This window comes from Orbicella franksi, chromosome 4 (genome assembly GCF_964199315.1).
Source record: "Orbicella franksi chromosome 4, jaOrbFran1.1, whole genome shotgun sequence".
Lineage (NCBI taxonomy): Eukaryota > Metazoa > Cnidaria > Anthozoa > Scleractinia > Merulinidae > Orbicella > Orbicella franksi.
The window spans coordinates 15056239-15073017 of record NC_138148.1 but is presented as its reverse complement, the minus strand read 5'-3'; the positions used below and the strand labels follow the sequence as shown (position 1 = coordinate 15073017).

Genomic DNA, 16779 nt, shown 5'->3' with positions numbered 1-16779 from the left:
ACAACATTGACTGTACTTCTTTATCTCTTCTCGCCACCACCCTCCATCCAAGAATTGTGTAAAGGATGGCTGACTTTGCAGATGCCTTGGCATTAGTACAACCTCTTTTCCAGGGTCTCTCTTCTTCCCATCCCTGGAGTTCTCTCTTGCTCCAGGGGGCAGGAAGAAAAGAGACTGGGAATGAGTATTCAGCTTGGGGTAACCGGTCCCACAGAGTAATATAGCCCAAACAAGTCAAAAAACACCACATGGTAGTGTGATTTTATACAGTCAGGCCCTGGTAATTCAAACTCTGTTTTTTCTAATTCCCCAATTTCCCTTGGATTTGTTCTTCAGTCATTTACTATCAGCTATTTTTCGATTCCCCTGAGAGTTTGAAATAGTGAGGTTCCACGGTAGTTCAAAATGAAGTTCAGGTCAAGATGATTTCAAACTAGTTTGATTTGCATTCTTCTTTGAAGGATTATAGTTCTCAATCTGAAGCAAAGGGGAACACAAAATTACTCAAACCGGTCTATACTCATTTTGACCAGAAACTGATTCTAAAGTATAACATAGATGTTACTTAAATATCCACTGACCATCTTGTATTTTCTGGCTCATGCAACCAGTGCCCTTGATGTATACTACCTACCAAACAGGATTCTATAGCAAATTTAAATTTATCTCACTTGAATTATTTCCTAGATGTCCTTCACACAAGGGAATAGGCAAGAGAGAACACCTAGAGACTAAGCTGCATCTCCGCCCCCCCCCCCCCCCCACAAAAAAAAACTGTCTCCCTCTCCTACTGGAGTTATATTACCGGTAACATTTCTGTTATGTGAAAAAATGGAACAAAATCATCAAAACCAAGTCCTTTTGGATCAGTTTTATTCACTGTTATGTGTACACTGAGAAATGAATTTAATTCTTTGTACATGTAACAAATCACCATGGGAACAGAACTAGTGAAACAACATGTTTATTTTAAGTTAACTCTGATGCTTCTGTTGGCTTTGTGCCATTTTCTGTCTGCGACGATTCTGTGCCTCAAGCTTTTTTCTTTCTATGTCTTCTTTTGAACATTTGGTAGTCTTAGATCCTCCTTAAAAAGAGAAAATTCAACAAAAGCAATTAAACTACCATTATTTTGTAATGGATCAAATTACAGGGTAAGAGAGCAGTTTTCACATGATTGTCACGCAATTTGAATTTTTCATTTCACTCTGCATTACTGCTAACACTGTGCTGTCAGCTGATCAGGAGTACAGTTGAACCTCTCTACAACGGCCACCTTGGGAACAGAGGAAAGTGGCCCTTGTAGGGAAGTGGCTGTTAAAGGGGGGGGGGGGGGGAAGAAGGGGTGCAATATGATACCTGTTTTTATGGGCAGTGCAACATTTTTATGTTTTTTTAAAAATGTTTATTTTAGCATATAAATACGTAACACAATCAAAGCATATCACAAAAAAGTAACCAGACCGAAATAGAGACCAACAACGCCTGGGGTGGATCAGTTTTGTGACCTTTTACAATAAAAATGGGGTTTTGTAAATGCCGTTCATTACTCAATGATTAACTGGCTGCTGCTGCAAGTTTATTTTGGCCATTGAGACCCACTCTAGTGGCCGCTGCTGTTGTAGAGAGGTTAAAATCTGAGTGAATGTGTGGACCATTAGCCAAGACAAAAAAGTGGCCACAAGTGGAGGTTCAACTGTAAAACCAAAATCAATCATAAATTGGTCATAAGTCTATGCTTTGGTGTTGCATCAGCTTGGAGTTTTGATTAAATGGATTGTCTGTGTCTTTAGTTTGTAATTGGCAACATTGGTTTTGGTTTTACAATACTCTAACTGCTCTCAAACAGTAACTACTAACAATGTTATCTCAATTTCATGAGCTAACACAGTCCAGAATTCAGTTTGTTCTACAAGGTATGTGTCATTCATGTTACAAAATTCAGTCAGCATTGTTACTGGCAAAAAGAATAGTTCTAATAGGTTGCTTGTTATATACATATTATTATACAGTACAGAGGTTTGTGATAGCTACATTATATCAGGTTTCCACAATAAGAGAGTTTTCAATCGAGAGTGACTATAAAACCAAAAACAGTGATGATGACCAATCACAACAATTGCAACATTGTGTACAAAAGAGCAATTTTCAATTGAGTGTTGTAAAACCAAAACTAAACTACAAGTAATTACTTGCCAATAGATCGTTTTCACGTGACGTCATCACTTTCTAAGATCCAAAACTAAAGAGCCACCAAAGTTTTTATCCTCATCAGGCATAAGAGGCGGTATATTTATATCTGTTTACAATTTTACAGCTCAATAACGTGCTTTGCTTGGAATCCAGAGCATTTTGAATTTCAGGTTTATGGAGGTTCGTGACACAAGGCTATGATCAGGTGCGTCGAAAAATATATACTTGTCTCATGATTTTGAACCTTTCTAGAAGTTAGAGCATTAGGAAAAGTGCTTCTGTAAATGCTTGTTTGATCAGTACTGATAATCAGTTGCCTAGATAGCCAAAGTACGTTCCAGATGTTTACACTATTTTCTGGCTGTAAAGCGGTAAGCCTCATCAAAAATGTATAAAGAAGCATGATAATCCTAATTTCAAAATAACAACATGTTTATAGTACCTAACCACATGCAGGCAAATATACAGTTGAACCTCCTGTAAGCGACCACCCAAAATACGAAGTCTAGGTGGTCACTTATGGGAGGTGGTGGCTTACGAGTGCTTAGACCATATTGGGTCAAAATTTTGCCTCATTAGCATATGGTAACTGCAGAGACTTACCCCATGCACCAGTGCCAATCTAAACCTATGTAATAACTTTTATTATTTTCCAACTGCAGCGAATACCGTCCAAATAACAGTACAAATATACAGCGATATTGTACAGTTGAAAACTTGTTTGTTGTACAGGTTGGGGCACGCATGCAAAACTGTCACACTCTCCCTCTTTCATTGATAAATTTATTGACTACAGCAGTTGGATAATAAATCTCTTATTAGATGTTTTGGTGTGTAGTATCGCTTTATATTTTTACTTGTTGTTTGTATTTTGACTCGCCCTACGGGCTCGTCAAAACATGGCACAACTTGTAAAAATATACAGCGATACTACAAACCAAAACATCTAATAAGATATATGTAGCTACAAAAATATTTAAGCTTTCCAAAGTATTTATTCAGAGTATCATGGTTCGCTTCAGATAAACTACCTAATTATCCTAACACCTTATCATCCAATTTTTGCTCTATTATCTGTCAAGTGGTCCCTTATGGGAGGTTTAAAACAAAAGAAAATTTCAGACTTTTAGAGCTCTCTAAAAGTGGTCGGACAGACTTGGAAACTTTTGGTATTTTGGAATACTGGTCGCTGAGGAGAGGTGGTTGCTACCGGAGGTTTGACTGTACATGTAATTCCTTGTTCTATTTATTGGAAGTTAAAAGTTCCAAATTTCTATGCATTGGTGGACCAGATAAATTTAATTTTTTGTCAACCCAGATTGTTCCGTATACTTTTCATGATTTTGCCATGCTGATCCACACCAAATTATGGAAATTAACTATTATATTATAATGTAAAACAATGGTAATTAATCATTAAAATTTCAGTTAACCGTGAAGGGAAAGAATTAACTGTTAGTCGTAAAAGGGCAAAAAATGTAACCGTTAAAATTTAACCATTAGCTGTAAATTAAAGCTTCTACTCCATTGAGACCCTCCTCAATATCAGGGACAGCTCACTTGGTCCCAAAAAACAGAATTCATCTGGATACTTACTTTGTACCATACTCTGCCCTGTGCTGTCTTGCTGTCTGTTGACATTTACTTCCACACTGTTGTACTGGCTTATTCTTTTGCCATTTATCGGTTCTTTCATTGTTCTTTGTGGGCCAGTTTGTGGCAAGATAAGACTGTCGGTTTTCTGTAGGTTACATTGTTTTACTTGCTGCATGGTGACGTTTTCTGACCTCGCAGAAGTACAGCTTCGAAGAGAAGAGCGTGGTATAAAAGAAAAGTTTTCTTTGCTTGAGCAATTGACCCCTACTCTGTTATCTTTCTGCTTTGTAGAACAGTGGCTCTTTGAGCTGGTCAAAGCATAACTGCTCTTTCCCAGTGGATTTAGTGAGCCACAAAGTTCTTTCTTTTGTTTACCACTAATATGTGACAAGTCAGGTTTTATGTGTAAATGTGTCACCCTTCTGACGGTTGGAATAGAAACCTGCTGGGATTTTTCAAAGTCTTCAAGAGCACTCTGAAGCACATTTTCATCATCATTATCACCAAATCCGTCGACAAAATCCCAACTCTCTGTCACTATACTGTCATTTGTATGTGCATGAACATCTGCAGCAGTTCTGTGGTCAGATGTTTTAAGTAATGGGTGCTGTGTCACATCATTGGTGTGAGTATCTTCTCCACTGCCCAGGTACTGAGTGTTGGTCATCACTTGAGTTTCTGGAATGTTCGTTTTAAAAGTAGGAATATCTACTTGACTCAAAATCAGGTCATCTTCATCATTGTCCCAGCCATCAAAGAAATCTGAATTTTCAGTTCCTTTCAGTTTTATTCCACTGCAAGCACCTTCCAAATTTGAGGCAGGATCTTGTTGTTGCTCCCTGTAACCAATCAACAACATGTGAAATAATATCTTAAATTTTCTTTAGCTAACTGCAAAGAAAGATTGCTCAAGTTACTCAACAAGACACATTTACACCAGGTGCCGTGGTGTGCATCTCATCTCACGACAAATTATGAGACATTAGGGAGCTGAAGCAAACCATGACGACAACAGCAACAAGAACATCACCAAACAAAAGGTAAAACAATAGCTGTGCATGTGCGTTATAAATATATTTGTACATTTCTTTGCCGTCCTAGGGGTTTTATTAATATTTTCAGTGGGAGGGCAACTGGTTCTCACAGGCAGGCAAAACTATTTGAACTGAACTTCTTTATCTCCACTAGATGGTCAAACCAAGTGGGCAAAATCATCCTTACAGCCATTCAATTTGCCTGGTGCCTGGCCCTTAATGAAAACCCTGCATCCTCTGCAAAACAAGAACGTAAAATGACCAAGTGCTGCATATTCTTGGGAATGCGAACGATGGTGGTTAATTTTTGTATGCATATTTAGCCTCAGCACGGTTGTAAAGCCATTGTCATACTGAACAAAGTTTGCTGATAAAATATAAAGTTAAATTCATTTTTGACAAGGCATTGTCCTTGGCAATGCTGTCACCATTGCTTAAGCTCCCTAATGTCCACAATCATTGTAACAAAGATGGCTCAAGTAATTCCAGTTACATATTTGCTATGCATCAGGTTTACATGAAACAATGTTCACAATAATTGCAGCAACAGTAGAGTACAGCAGGTAATTAGACATCTCCTTAGTCATGAAGACAAATGAAAACCAAAGCAAACAGAAAGTCTACCTTGTCTTAGGCAAAGTCTCTTTGCTGACTGGTTTCTCTTCTACAAAGGAAAACAAGAAAACAGCATTAAAAACAAATTCAACTTTGCTTGCTAACTAAATTAAGAAGGAATCATACCACAGTCACAATATTAATTTTGAACTGAGCTTGAGTTGTAGCAACTCTTTGACCTTGGCACTAATCAAAATTGAGTAAAAGCCACTCAAGCAGTAACCTTTACAAAGGTAGTGCCAGCTGCAGAGAGCCTCCAGGCCAATTCTTTACTAGGAGAACAGACATTTATGAAAAAGTTACTCAGTAGCATAGTCCAGAAAAGGAAATTGAAAATCAATACCTATTTTCTCAACTGGGTGGACAAGTAGTTCAATGTCCTGTTGCAGAAGTTTCATCTTTGATTTGTTGCATTTTCTAAGAACTCGCCTATAAAAGAAACAAATTATCAATGACAACAGGGTTCGTACCCTTTTTCAGAAACAAATTTCCAGGACTTTTCCAGGACTCAGACTGTTTCTTTTCCAGGACTCTAAAATTCACTTTAACCCTTTCACTCCCAAGATCTTAATGTTAATTGTCCTAACTGTCTGCCATACATTTCATATTTTTTGACTTGAGTTTAACAGATTTCCAGAACTTTCCAGGACCAGTAGTCCTTTTCCAGGACTTTCCAGTCCTGGAAAATGCCACAATAAAATTCCAGGACCCATACGAACCCTGTGACAATGTTGTTCAAACACAACCAAAATAACAGAATGATCATACATTTATGCATACATCAGGCTACAACATTAAACTTTTACATGTATGTACAATATATTTACACCAACCTTGGTCGCCGAGATGGTGTTTGGAATTCCTTGCTCTTCTGTTTGTTAGAGTTGTTGCCTTCACCTGTGGTGTCATCCTTGTTAACTTGAACAGTTGTACTGTTTTCTCTAGACATCCAGAATGCCAGTAGTGGAGGATTTGCTTCTGGAGTACTACCAGACTACAAGAAAAGTTTTTATAGCATGAAAATGTTGCCTTCACTGATTGTGAAGAACAGTGTCCAGTAGAGAGTTATGTCAAATTTTGCCTTCTGTGAAGTCATTAGAAGAAGAACTGCATGGTCTCCTAGTATTGATGAAGGCTTTCCTGAACTGAGGAAACAAAGACTCCTCTGTCAAGAACTTTGTAACTATTGAAAGAGATTCCTGTAAAAACTAGACCTTAAAAATTTGACACAGAATGGCTACATCCTAACAAATTCAACACTGAATATGGACTATTGGTCTGCTAACTACCTTGTCAGCTAACTTTTGTACCAGATCTGAAATTTCACCCCCACTGCTGCTGCTATCACTTCCATGATGTTTCTTCCGTTTTCCTTTGAAGACAAAATAACGTTCTGGTGAGTATTTGAGGCAATTTAGCTCAAGCAGACAAGACAGGGAACTTAGAGAAATTTAAGCAGAAAATTATGTTGTTAGAAAATACTACCTCACAGTGAATTCGTTGTCGAGTTTGTGGTATTGCTGTATATTTTGGCAGGGTATTTTACTGCCCAAGCAAATTCCACACATCTGTGTAGTCAGTTTCATGCATTTAAAGGTTTGCTTGCCCACTTGCCTAGGTAAATCTCATCCTTTTTGGGTCAGTACAAGTTGTACATTTTAGTTGCATTCTTGGGTCACTCGTCTAGATGGCATGAACTGTCAAAAAAATAAGTTACCGAGTGTAGGGCACAGTCTCTACATTGAAAACTTCTGTCAATTTGCAATTATTTTACGTCAGACTACAAGATAGAGAGGAGATATTTATTACTTTTTTTATTTCCACCATTTTGTCACTGGTCATTACCCAGTGGAAAAACTTGTCCAATGTTTTGAAATCATCTAGTGAAAATTGCCTTCACATTTGAATAGATTCTGCGCATTTGTTATGAAAGAAACCAAGAACGAGAAGTTGCACACTGAACATGTACTTTACTAATTTAACATATATTGGAACGATCAGAGAGGTGCGTACCAAGAGATAGAGTTCTTGTTGGTGATGGAGAATTATTATCCCACACAATCTCTAAGGACTGATCCAAAAGGGAGTTATTACAGCTGCTGCCGGTAAGACGACGAGGAGTGCGCCGTAATCTGGCAGTAGGAGAGGACCGGCGGGGAATCACTGAAAGAAAAATTATGGAGAGTTGAGAGTTTTTACATAGTGTTCCTGCAATTTATCTACAGCTGATATGATTGATGTTTGGTTGACATATGGGATTGATTTTACAACAAAATACCACCAAATGCGATTAAAAACAGCCTTCTACTCAATGCGTTTATTTAGTATTGCGGCAGGAAGCCCATGCATTCATATCTTTACTGCTTTACTAAACAAGCTTACATGTACGCACACGACTCATATAAGACAGATAATTTTTTAACTCGCTGGTCACCAAACATGCAAAGCCGAGAGACGAACTCTTCAAGAAGACAAGGTAATAATTTCCAAACCTTAAGTAACCTAATGACTGGAAATAACCAAAACGGCAAATGCAACCAAGAAAAAAACATTACTAGCAAACGTAAACTCAACCTGAAGCGTCATGGGTACGTCCGGGCGTCTTGTCGATGGATCGTCGTTTCCTCATTGGAAAACACTCTGTGATATTCATAGCACCGTTCTAAACCTCTCAAACTCCATCATATTCCTCCAAACAAACAAGAACAGAGAGACCTGCGGACGAGAAAAGTGACAATTCATGCTTTCATGAAGTCTCGTCGTAAACATGGCGCAAATTTTCGAACCACTTGCCTCGCTTTCGTACCGCGTTTTGGTTGGTCGTTCGGGATTACAACGCGAAAAGCGGGCCGCAAAGCGTGATAACGCGCGTTCTCGCGCGTGAATCTGCTGAATCCCTAGGTTTTTGTTGTGGTAGGTGGGAGGGGGGCAAGGGGAGAAGATTTTGAAAGGAGATTCCGTCTCGGACTGAAGAAGGCACAAACCAACAGCAGATTTCTAGACTAGGGTGGGGGGGGGGGGGGGGGAAGCGCAGTTTTTTTGCATTAGAGAATAAAAGATCTTGATTTTTCTGGTTGGTTGGTTGCACTCTTCAGAAAGAAAATTTCTTCTCTGTGGGGAAATTTGAAGCCCTCCTCAAAGTTTTACACACATGGAAGCCATTCCCAGATATTTACTACTTTCAGAGAGCTGCAATAAGGTATATGATTTTGAGTGAGGACTGAAACTGTGTGTTTATTTTCTTATATTTTGGTCTGAAATGCAGCAAGGCTTTTCAGGAAGCTGGTTACCCAACCTGCCCAGTTCCCCAGCTGCTCAAAGTATTTATGACCTCGTAATTGAAGACATTAACAAAACAATATTGGATAGGTTGTTCATTTTGCCCTACTTCAGTTTTCTTTCAAAAAGATTTGAACACTTTTGAGTAAAAATGGCATGTAAAATTTATTTCTCTTGACGTTGGGTAGCGAAACAAGACTGTGGAAAAATCAAGACAGTATTATAAGGGGCCTCACTCCCCTTGGTAATTTTAGAAATCAAAACAATATACAAGAAATGCATAGATGGGTACCACAGAATTAAATATAATTATTATATGCATTAATTATTCATGATTTGAATTGTATGTTGTTCTTTTGCTTTGTTTTTTGCTATTACATGTAAGCAGGTGCACCTGAAAGGGGTACTTTTTTCAGGCTTCAGGTATATAAAAGGGCAGGGATTTTACAAGTTTAGGTGTATGAAAGGGTAGGGAAATCTGCCACTTAGTCATTTTAAGGGTCTTTATAAAAAATATTTTGAACAGACTGAATCATTTGATTATCATTATGGCTCACGAATCATAATGACTGAATCATTTAATTTATTAAGCACTACATAAAAATGACATGAGGATTTCCTTCTTTGGCAGCTTATCGATGATACAGGCCAGTTTTGAGAGTATGTGAAAGGGATACCTTTTCTCAATTCAAGGTATATGAAAAGGGTATCTTTTCTGTCTAGATGGTATGCTAAAGGGTAAGTGCTTGGACCTCGGAGCGAAGCCTCCCTGTATAAAACTTTGTAGAGTAACCCCTGGAACTTGCGTGTCCGCAGCGTGAGGCAATTAGGAATATTTCTTCTCTTCCTGAATGGTATGCTATCTCCAAAATTAAATTTGCTAGTACCTATTTATTCACTTGAGTGGAGAGAGGAACACAAGAACAGCACAACAAAATGACTGGCTGGGGCTGAGAAAAGTTTTGATCAACTTTTGACATCTTTATAGCAGACACATAATTATCAATTTAAGGATGGTGCCTACTTAATACAAAGGTTTTTGCATCAGACTAGGACCATGTGGAAAAAGTAGATATTTGCAAGGGCTATTGGAATCCACAAAGAAAAATGGGGGTAGCCATACATTTTTTTGAGATAATTAGCCTTGACTCGCAGCAAAAAAGCTGACATCAGCATTGTTCAGAAAAAAGAAGGAAAAGAGGACATTTCTTCACAAATTTCCTTAGAATTCACCTTTACATTAGAGAAAAGCAAGCACAATTGTTAAGATCTTAAAACTACTTGGTAAAAGGTAACATAAAAACCATTTTTGGTGATTTTTATAATGACAAAATCGTTGCGACAGCGCTTTTAGCATCTCTAACAGCCTTCCTCTAGTTCAGCTTATTTACAGTCTAGATAGCTTTTCCTCACAACCAGAAACTAATCACATGTTTAATAGGCTTGCCACTTCCATTTAGTAGGGGTAAACACACATTTTTTGAAGTTATTCATCTTTTTTGAAACTTTTAAGGTGCCTGTTACATTTTTTCCTGTCACCTACCATGTAAGTAAAACATTTGCACCTCTTGCACTTGTTATGCGCGTGCACTTCGCCATCTGCAGGTACATCTTTACAATTAGACTTCAGTATAATTTTCGACAGATAACAGCTAGTTTTTCAGCTGGAAGCCGTTAACAGATAGGGGTTAGTGATACCCTGCTATTCTGTGGTATTCCTGGTTTTAGTACATGTTCATTAAACTTGATTTGGTCACAGTAGAAAAATTTTGCTTTTATTTCAGTCGTGTACCTGGTAGCGTAGTTGATTATGTCAATGCCAACCCTAGCATGCTCTTGGTGGTTAAACTATGCATTGTGTGATGCGCAGAACATCTGCGCACTAACAATAGTAGGCACCGTCGTTAACGGATAGTAAAGATGCAATACTAAGAACAAACTCTAGAACTTGACACAAACTCCAAGTTCATCTCCAACTAATTCTAGTCAGAGCAAAAAACAGTTGTGTAGCAAAGAAAATGACAGTAAACCTCAATAGTCCAGTCTTATTGACAAACCTGACTAATCTTCACACTTTATTCTTCAATTGTACAAGTAATTGGTTATTCACATGAAATATATATTATCCCCCACTATCCAGAAAATACTGATTAAGACAGTATACATTGAACATTCGAACAATAAAGGCAAAAATAAAGTTACCAAAAAAAACCCTCATAACATTGGCTCACAACAGAGGTAATTAACGAGCTTGATTGACTAGTTTTGTTGGAAAGGCGACAGCAACACCGTCTTTCTTTTGTATTTAAGGTCCAAAAAAGAAAAAGAGAAGAGCATAAAACTTATCGATACTGCTGAATTTACTAAATTAATGCTGCCAATAAAAAGGAGAAGAAATAACAGAAGATGATTCACCTAAATAAAGAGGAAATCTGAAAAAAGGTCAAGACAGAACCTAATATATTATTGGAATGCGTTGTTTTTTTGCTCTTTGTTATAGGACAAATGGAATCAGAGCTTTACGAGACTTTGGATAATCTTCAAACTTCTGAAGATACCAACTGCAAAAGAAAATTAAAACCAAAAATCACTTTCAATTGTATACTCAAACGAAGGAAAATACAGATTGAAATGATGCATCGACACTCAACACTCTTCATTGCCCAAAAGGATTACCAGTAATATGTCTGGGTGAGAGTTGACATGTGGGAATAAAGTGTCCTGTCCAATAACACTACAAAATGACCCCAACCAGTTGCTTGAATCCAGACTGCTGGATCTGGGGCCTGTTTCTCGAAAGCCCCGGAATCTTTCCAGGCCCGAAAAGCCATTTTTAGTTAATCAGCATTAAAAGACAGAGAGGTGTATATGCCTGGAACTTCTTGTATGAAGAGAACCTCCGTTCATATTCAGAATATGTGCATAAAACAGCTCTGTAGTCATAAGGTTTGAGATTTTGCTATGGCTTTTTGGATGCGAAAACTTTTCAGGACCTTCGAGAAACAGGTCCCTGGAGTCAAAATTGCCCAGATATATTATCTACAAACAAAAATAAGGAACTTTCAGCCTCAGACCAACTGGTCCATACTGCTGGATCTTATCCTAGTTTCTGTGGATTTAAATGGCTAGCAGTGTTTCCACTGCCCCCTAGATAGCATTAATTTTGCCGGTATGCCTGGGTGGAGAGAGGCACTGTGAGCGTAAAATACCCTGCCCAAAAGCACAACACAATGGCCCTGACCAGAATTTGAACCTAGGCCACTTGCTTTGGAATACAGTATGCTAACCAAATAGGCTACCTAGTCCTCTGTGAAAACAAACCAACGAGCAAACAAACAAACAAAGAAACAAACAGAGATTAGCAGAGTTTGATTCACATACTTACTTGTGGTGTTGAATTGCTCTTGGACCAATATTAAAAAGAGTAAAAAAGAGGAAAGCTAAGCCAGGAAGCGACCAGCAGGCTAATGCAAACCCACTCCATTCAACAATTTCACCCAAAAAATTAGCTCCGGACACATAAGTGAACATACCACCTGAGACAGAGAAAGAAGTTAGAACAGTCATGAGCTACTGAAATGTTACAGAGTGACATTTAATTGGATCATGTGTACTTAAGGCATCTGTCGGTTGGGTATCGGTCGATACTATTGACCGATATATTGACTGACAGTTGGTCAACATGTTGTTCAAGTTAATAGACTGTCAGTCGACAATATTGGTCGGTATGTTGGTTGACACTCGGCCGACACCTCGACTGACATGTTGCGATCAACAGTCGCTGGTGTATTGGTCGACTGTTGGTGGTATCGGTGTACTGTTAACCGTTGTTTTGCTGAAATAGCAGCCGTCTTCTTACCCACAGGAGACGCGAAAGAAGAATCTCTATCGTCTATGCTCACGTGTTGATAGAGAGAGGATGCAGCTCAAACTGCGGTCATTTCGAATACATATCTAATGCAACTTGAGCTCTCAACAAGCATAGCTGGAAAAAACAGTCTTCGAGATAGATGAATGTTGCCAGTAAGAAAAGTCAAAAGTGGACGAGGGCTGCTGAAAGACCATCTCAAGGGGCTGGAGAAGATTATTTAATATTTGAGTAGAGAGGAAAGAAGTCAGTAACAAGAGCTGACCAATTGAGCATAGTGTTAGCCGAGTGTCGGTGAAGTATCAGCCAAGTGTTGGCCGAGTGTCGGTGAAGTATCGGCTGAGTGCTGGCCGATATGTGTGTCAGTTGATGTCGGTTGATATGGTGGCCGAGTGTTGGTCGAAATATCAACTGAGTATCAGTTGATATGTCGGCTGAGTGTCAGTTGACATATTGGCCGATACTATCGACCGATAGTCGGCCAACAGATGCTTTAAGTACACATGATCCATTTAATTTATGAAATTCTTCAGTTCTCATTTGTGACCTAAATTTAATTTCTCCGTACAATATAAAATATATCATCAATTAAGAGTAAAAGTAATGATGGCAAAGTCTTCAGCAGGCTAAGGTTGTTTATGATTTACTCTGAAAAACCGGTTGGTTGACAGTTGTAGTAAATAGGATGCGTCAAATCCTGAATGGAAATTTCCATGGGGATTCGCTCATTCCATATCCATGACTTTTTGCCGGAAGATAAGATCAAAAATGATCTAACCCAAAAGGCCTGGAACTGGTAAAAACTACCTTACCCTGGTTTTAAGAGCATAAGCAATTGGAAGCATTTCTACTCCCTTCTTGAAAGGGAAAAAAAGACAAAAAAGAGAGACAAAAATTTAAAAGAAAACAACGAAATGAAATATCATTGGAATTTCCAGGCGTTTAAAAGTTTAAAACGAAAAACCTTCTGTAGTAAGGACAAGAACACTTTGCAGAATCAGCACAATTGTTGCTAAGAAAGAGAGGTTCCCTTCTGGACTACTCCACTTCATTTGCAGGTATATGTAAGTTGGAAATACATTCAAAACATGTTAAGGTTGCACACAATTAAATTTCAACCATGACAAGCAGTGTTCGCTGGGAAAACACTTTCTGCAACAAGCCAGAGAAAATTGAATGGTGAATTAAAAACATATGTGATCTTGTAGGATATCCCTTGCAGCAAGTAAAAATAATATGTCTTGTAATAGAGTACAAGTACAACTAACAACAAGCTTTGCATGCTTACTGAGTTTAAAGAGCACAAAACAAGTGTAAGACTTGCCACCGGCACAGCCAAGAGCAACTCTTACAACTCTGACTGTAATAAAACTGGATAAAAAAGTCACTAGTTATTTAATAAATAACAAACCTCTTGGAATCTTATAGCCAGTTTCGCCAGGTTTTCTCAAACTGCGTAGAATATGATCTGAGTGAATATTAATGGTCATTCCAGTGAAGAAGGATAATACACCAACAACAAAACACGGATTTGTCAGCCAAGACATCTCATAATAAGCATATCTTGTCAAATATCTTGCCTGTATGTATCCATTTATTGCGCAAAATGAAAATGCTAAAGATGCCAGGAACACTGGAGTTGGCTTTCCTCCTGTGATCAGCCAGGGATAAACAAGTGACCTGGAAAATTACAACTGTTAATCAGAGTAAAGTACTGAGAACAACTCCAGGTAGCAGTAGTGTGGAGGATTTAAACAAGGGACCTCCAGATTATGAACCTAATTATAAACCCGTCTGGAACCTGAGGTCATCCAGTCTCTGCCAGGATTCAGGTTCATGTACTCCAAGTCTATCATGTATTCTAAATAATATGCAGTTTGGTTGAGGAGATTGAGAACATCTTTTGACTGATGGGCAACGTTAATATATAGATTTAGCCAAGCCTAAAAGTGGAGCTTTTGGGTCGGGTTGTTCAAAGCCTGATTAAGCTAACCCAGGATAAGCGAGAATTTTGATTTGAGTTTTGTAAATTTTCGGGGAGGCCCTCTCTTTTGAGTTTGAATAACCTCAAACTATACAAAACATAAGCAGTGAAAAATACTTTTATACAAGAATAATTTCTACTTCAGATAACTTTTAACCCTGGGTTAGCGTTAAGTGGCTTCCAAAAAACCCGGCCTGATTACAACATATAAACATCGGTTGAGCCCGCCATCCAACAGAAACCCAGTACTTGCTCAGTGATTAACTTCAAAAACATGTGACCTCGATGAGCTCTAAACTTGAGCCCATAATATGAACACGTGATACTGATACTCATTTGACAGGTGTCAATTGATAATAACATGAATGTCCAATATCAAAGATGTACGCTCTAATGCATCAGTCAATTCCAGCAGTGCCCATCCCCCCCGGGCAACCGCAGGGTATTTGATCACGGTGTCAGTCCCCAGGGTGGGGCATCTGCAATTTTATTGCAGCCTGGGGGCTGGGCATTTGTGTACCCTGGGGCGACCTCTGAGCATTCGACACACATGTTCTGGAAAGTGCCGTGGATGAGTTCACTGGGAAAGACGAAGGTGAAGTATATTTTGTTTATCACAAAACAATCACTGACGTGAACATGACTATTTCGCATTTCGCATTCAAAACTAGCCTGCATTTTTTAAATTCATGAAAGTGGAGTTAAAATACTTAAGGTTTGCGAATTCAAATGATGCAATCTTCAAGGCAGATCTTGCAAGCTTAAAATGCAATGCGTCATCATTTAAAATGTCTTGATTCTTCACAGAAAAAGTAGCCTGCCAATACAGGTGCCTATCATCGCTCGCGGGTGGGGGCACGTTCGCCGCAATCCCAGCTATCCTCTAACAAACTGTTTAAAAACAAATATAAAGAAATAAATATAATCAGAATCAACTAACACGTACTGTTGTCCTTGAAGTCTTACCATTGTGTTAAAATACTGAACAGTTGACCGTTTTATTAACTGATCAATAAACTGCAAGGGTGTTTGAAGGTGATGATCCTGGGGATGGGGCATTTGCCCTCTTTCTTTGTCCCCACCCTGGGGCATTTAGACAGCTTATGTGTCCCCACCCCGGGGAATTTGCCCATTTTTTCAAAAAAAATGTTAATGCCCGGGGTTAGCCTGGGGGGAGGGGGGGGGGGGGTGGTGGAAATGGGCAGTGCTGGAATTGACTGATGCATAAACCAAGGCTACATGACTTGGTATTAGCTGGAGTGTGGCCGCCATTTTGCAGGATGTCTACTTTTTATATGGTTCTGTTCCTATAGTTATGGTGCCCCTCTTGGCGGCCTATCGGGGCTCCGCTATTACGTAACACCCTCCCTAGACCCACCACTAAACAAACCCCTCACCACCTTTCTGTTCCCATTCACCAACTTACCTGTGACTATAATGCAAAACAAATAACGAAAGGAGTATTGTATTAGGAGTCAATCCCAAAGTATCTTTGCGAGCGTAAAAGAGCAACGCACAAGGTATCACAAAGGCAGGAAGTTCTTGCACAAACCAAGCGAGCCTTGCGTCCGCTGCAGACAACCAGTTTTGCCATGAATTCGACCTAAAATAACGTCCATAGTCGGCTTTTAGAAAAATCAAACATATTTCAACGATAAATGCTAGCAATATGATTGCCCATGACAAAATGTTGATGAATTGGAGCTCATCAAGTGTTTGAAGAAAGGCGAAAGAAAACTCCATGTTTCCTCGCGACAAAAGAAGTGTCTGCACATGCTCCCCAAGCTCCCGCCTGTGAAAAGTTATCTTGCGTAATAGCGGTCGCGGCGAAAATCCCAAGGGGCGGGGTAGGGGGGAAGCGGTTGGACTTGCCCGTATAAAACTTTCTAGAATACCCCCGATTGCGGCGAATATATAAGAGTTTGTTTAGGAATATTTACGATCGCTCCTAGAAAGTAAAAATACTGTCAAGTTCTCAATGAAATACTTCATCTTACTGTCGCTCATAGTGTATCTCTTGTTGTCTAACTGCTTACTTTGCTTAATCGAGACCATTTTAGCGAGTTTGTTACTTCCTAGGTTTCCCAGTGGTATTCCCAAGGGGCGGCTACAAGAGGGCACTCGGACTCGTTCTCCTAAGGAGTAGGAAACGTAGAAAGCGCCGAGGAAGCGGCAACTCGCTAAAATCGCTAAAAATCAGCAGAAAATTA

At 39.0% G+C, this 16779-nt stretch overlaps 2 protein-coding genes across 2 annotated transcripts; both read right to left on the bottom strand.

The window, feature by feature from the left end:
- Positions 1–25: 25 nt before the first annotated feature.
- On the bottom strand, positions 26–8443 carry LOC145483520 (uncharacterized). Its single transcript, XM_081462045.1, has 8 exons — positions 8013–8443; positions 7452–7601; positions 6728–6810; positions 6272–6432; positions 5782–5867; positions 5448–5487; positions 3790–4628; positions 26–1087 (listed from the first exon to the last, which is right to left on the bottom strand). Exons 1-8 carry the CDS (start codon positions 8089–8091, stop codon positions 975–977), a joined length of 1551 nt encoding a protein of 516 aa, XP_081318171.1. The 5' UTR covers positions 8092–8443; the 3' UTR covers positions 26–974.
- A 2336-nt stretch (positions 8444–10779) lies between these two features.
- Positions 10780–16773, bottom strand: LOC145483538 (3-oxo-5-alpha-steroid 4-dehydrogenase 1-like). The gene is made up of 4 exons (XM_081462068.1): positions 15996–16773; positions 13997–14265; positions 12103–12253; positions 10780–11278 (listed from the first exon to the last, which is right to left on the bottom strand). The coding sequence occupies exons 1-4, from the start codon at positions 16310–16312 to the stop codon at positions 11212–11214; spliced, it is 804 nt and encodes a 267-aa protein (XP_081318194.1). The 5' UTR covers positions 16313–16773; the 3' UTR covers positions 10780–11211.
- Between the last annotated feature and the right edge of the window lie 6 nt (positions 16774–16779).

Coding starts and splice junctions, on each gene's coding strand:
- LOC145483520 (XM_081462045.1), bottom strand. CDS start 8,091: ATGAATATCACAGAGTGTTTTCCAATGAGGAAACGACGATCCATCGAC. Junction 6,433..6,727: donor TACAAAAGTTAGCTGACAAG/GTAGTTAGCAGA, acceptor CTTTTCTTGTAG/TCTGGTAGTACTCCAGAAGC. Junction 5,488..5,781: donor CCACCCAGTTGAGAAAATAG/GTATTGATTTTC, acceptor TTTCCTTTGTAG/AAGAGAAACCAGTCAGCAAA.
- LOC145483538 (XM_081462068.1), bottom strand. CDS start 16,312: ATGGAGTTTTCTTTCGCCTTTCTTCAAACACTTGATGAGCTCCAATTC. Junction 12,254..13,996: donor TGGCTATAAGATTCCAAGAG/GTTTGTTATTTA, acceptor TCTCTGTCTCAG/GTGGTATGTTCACTTATGTG. Junction 11,279..12,102: donor AGAGCAATTCAACACCACAA/GTAAGTATGTGA, acceptor TTTCTTTTGCAG/TTGGTATCTTCAGAAGTTTG.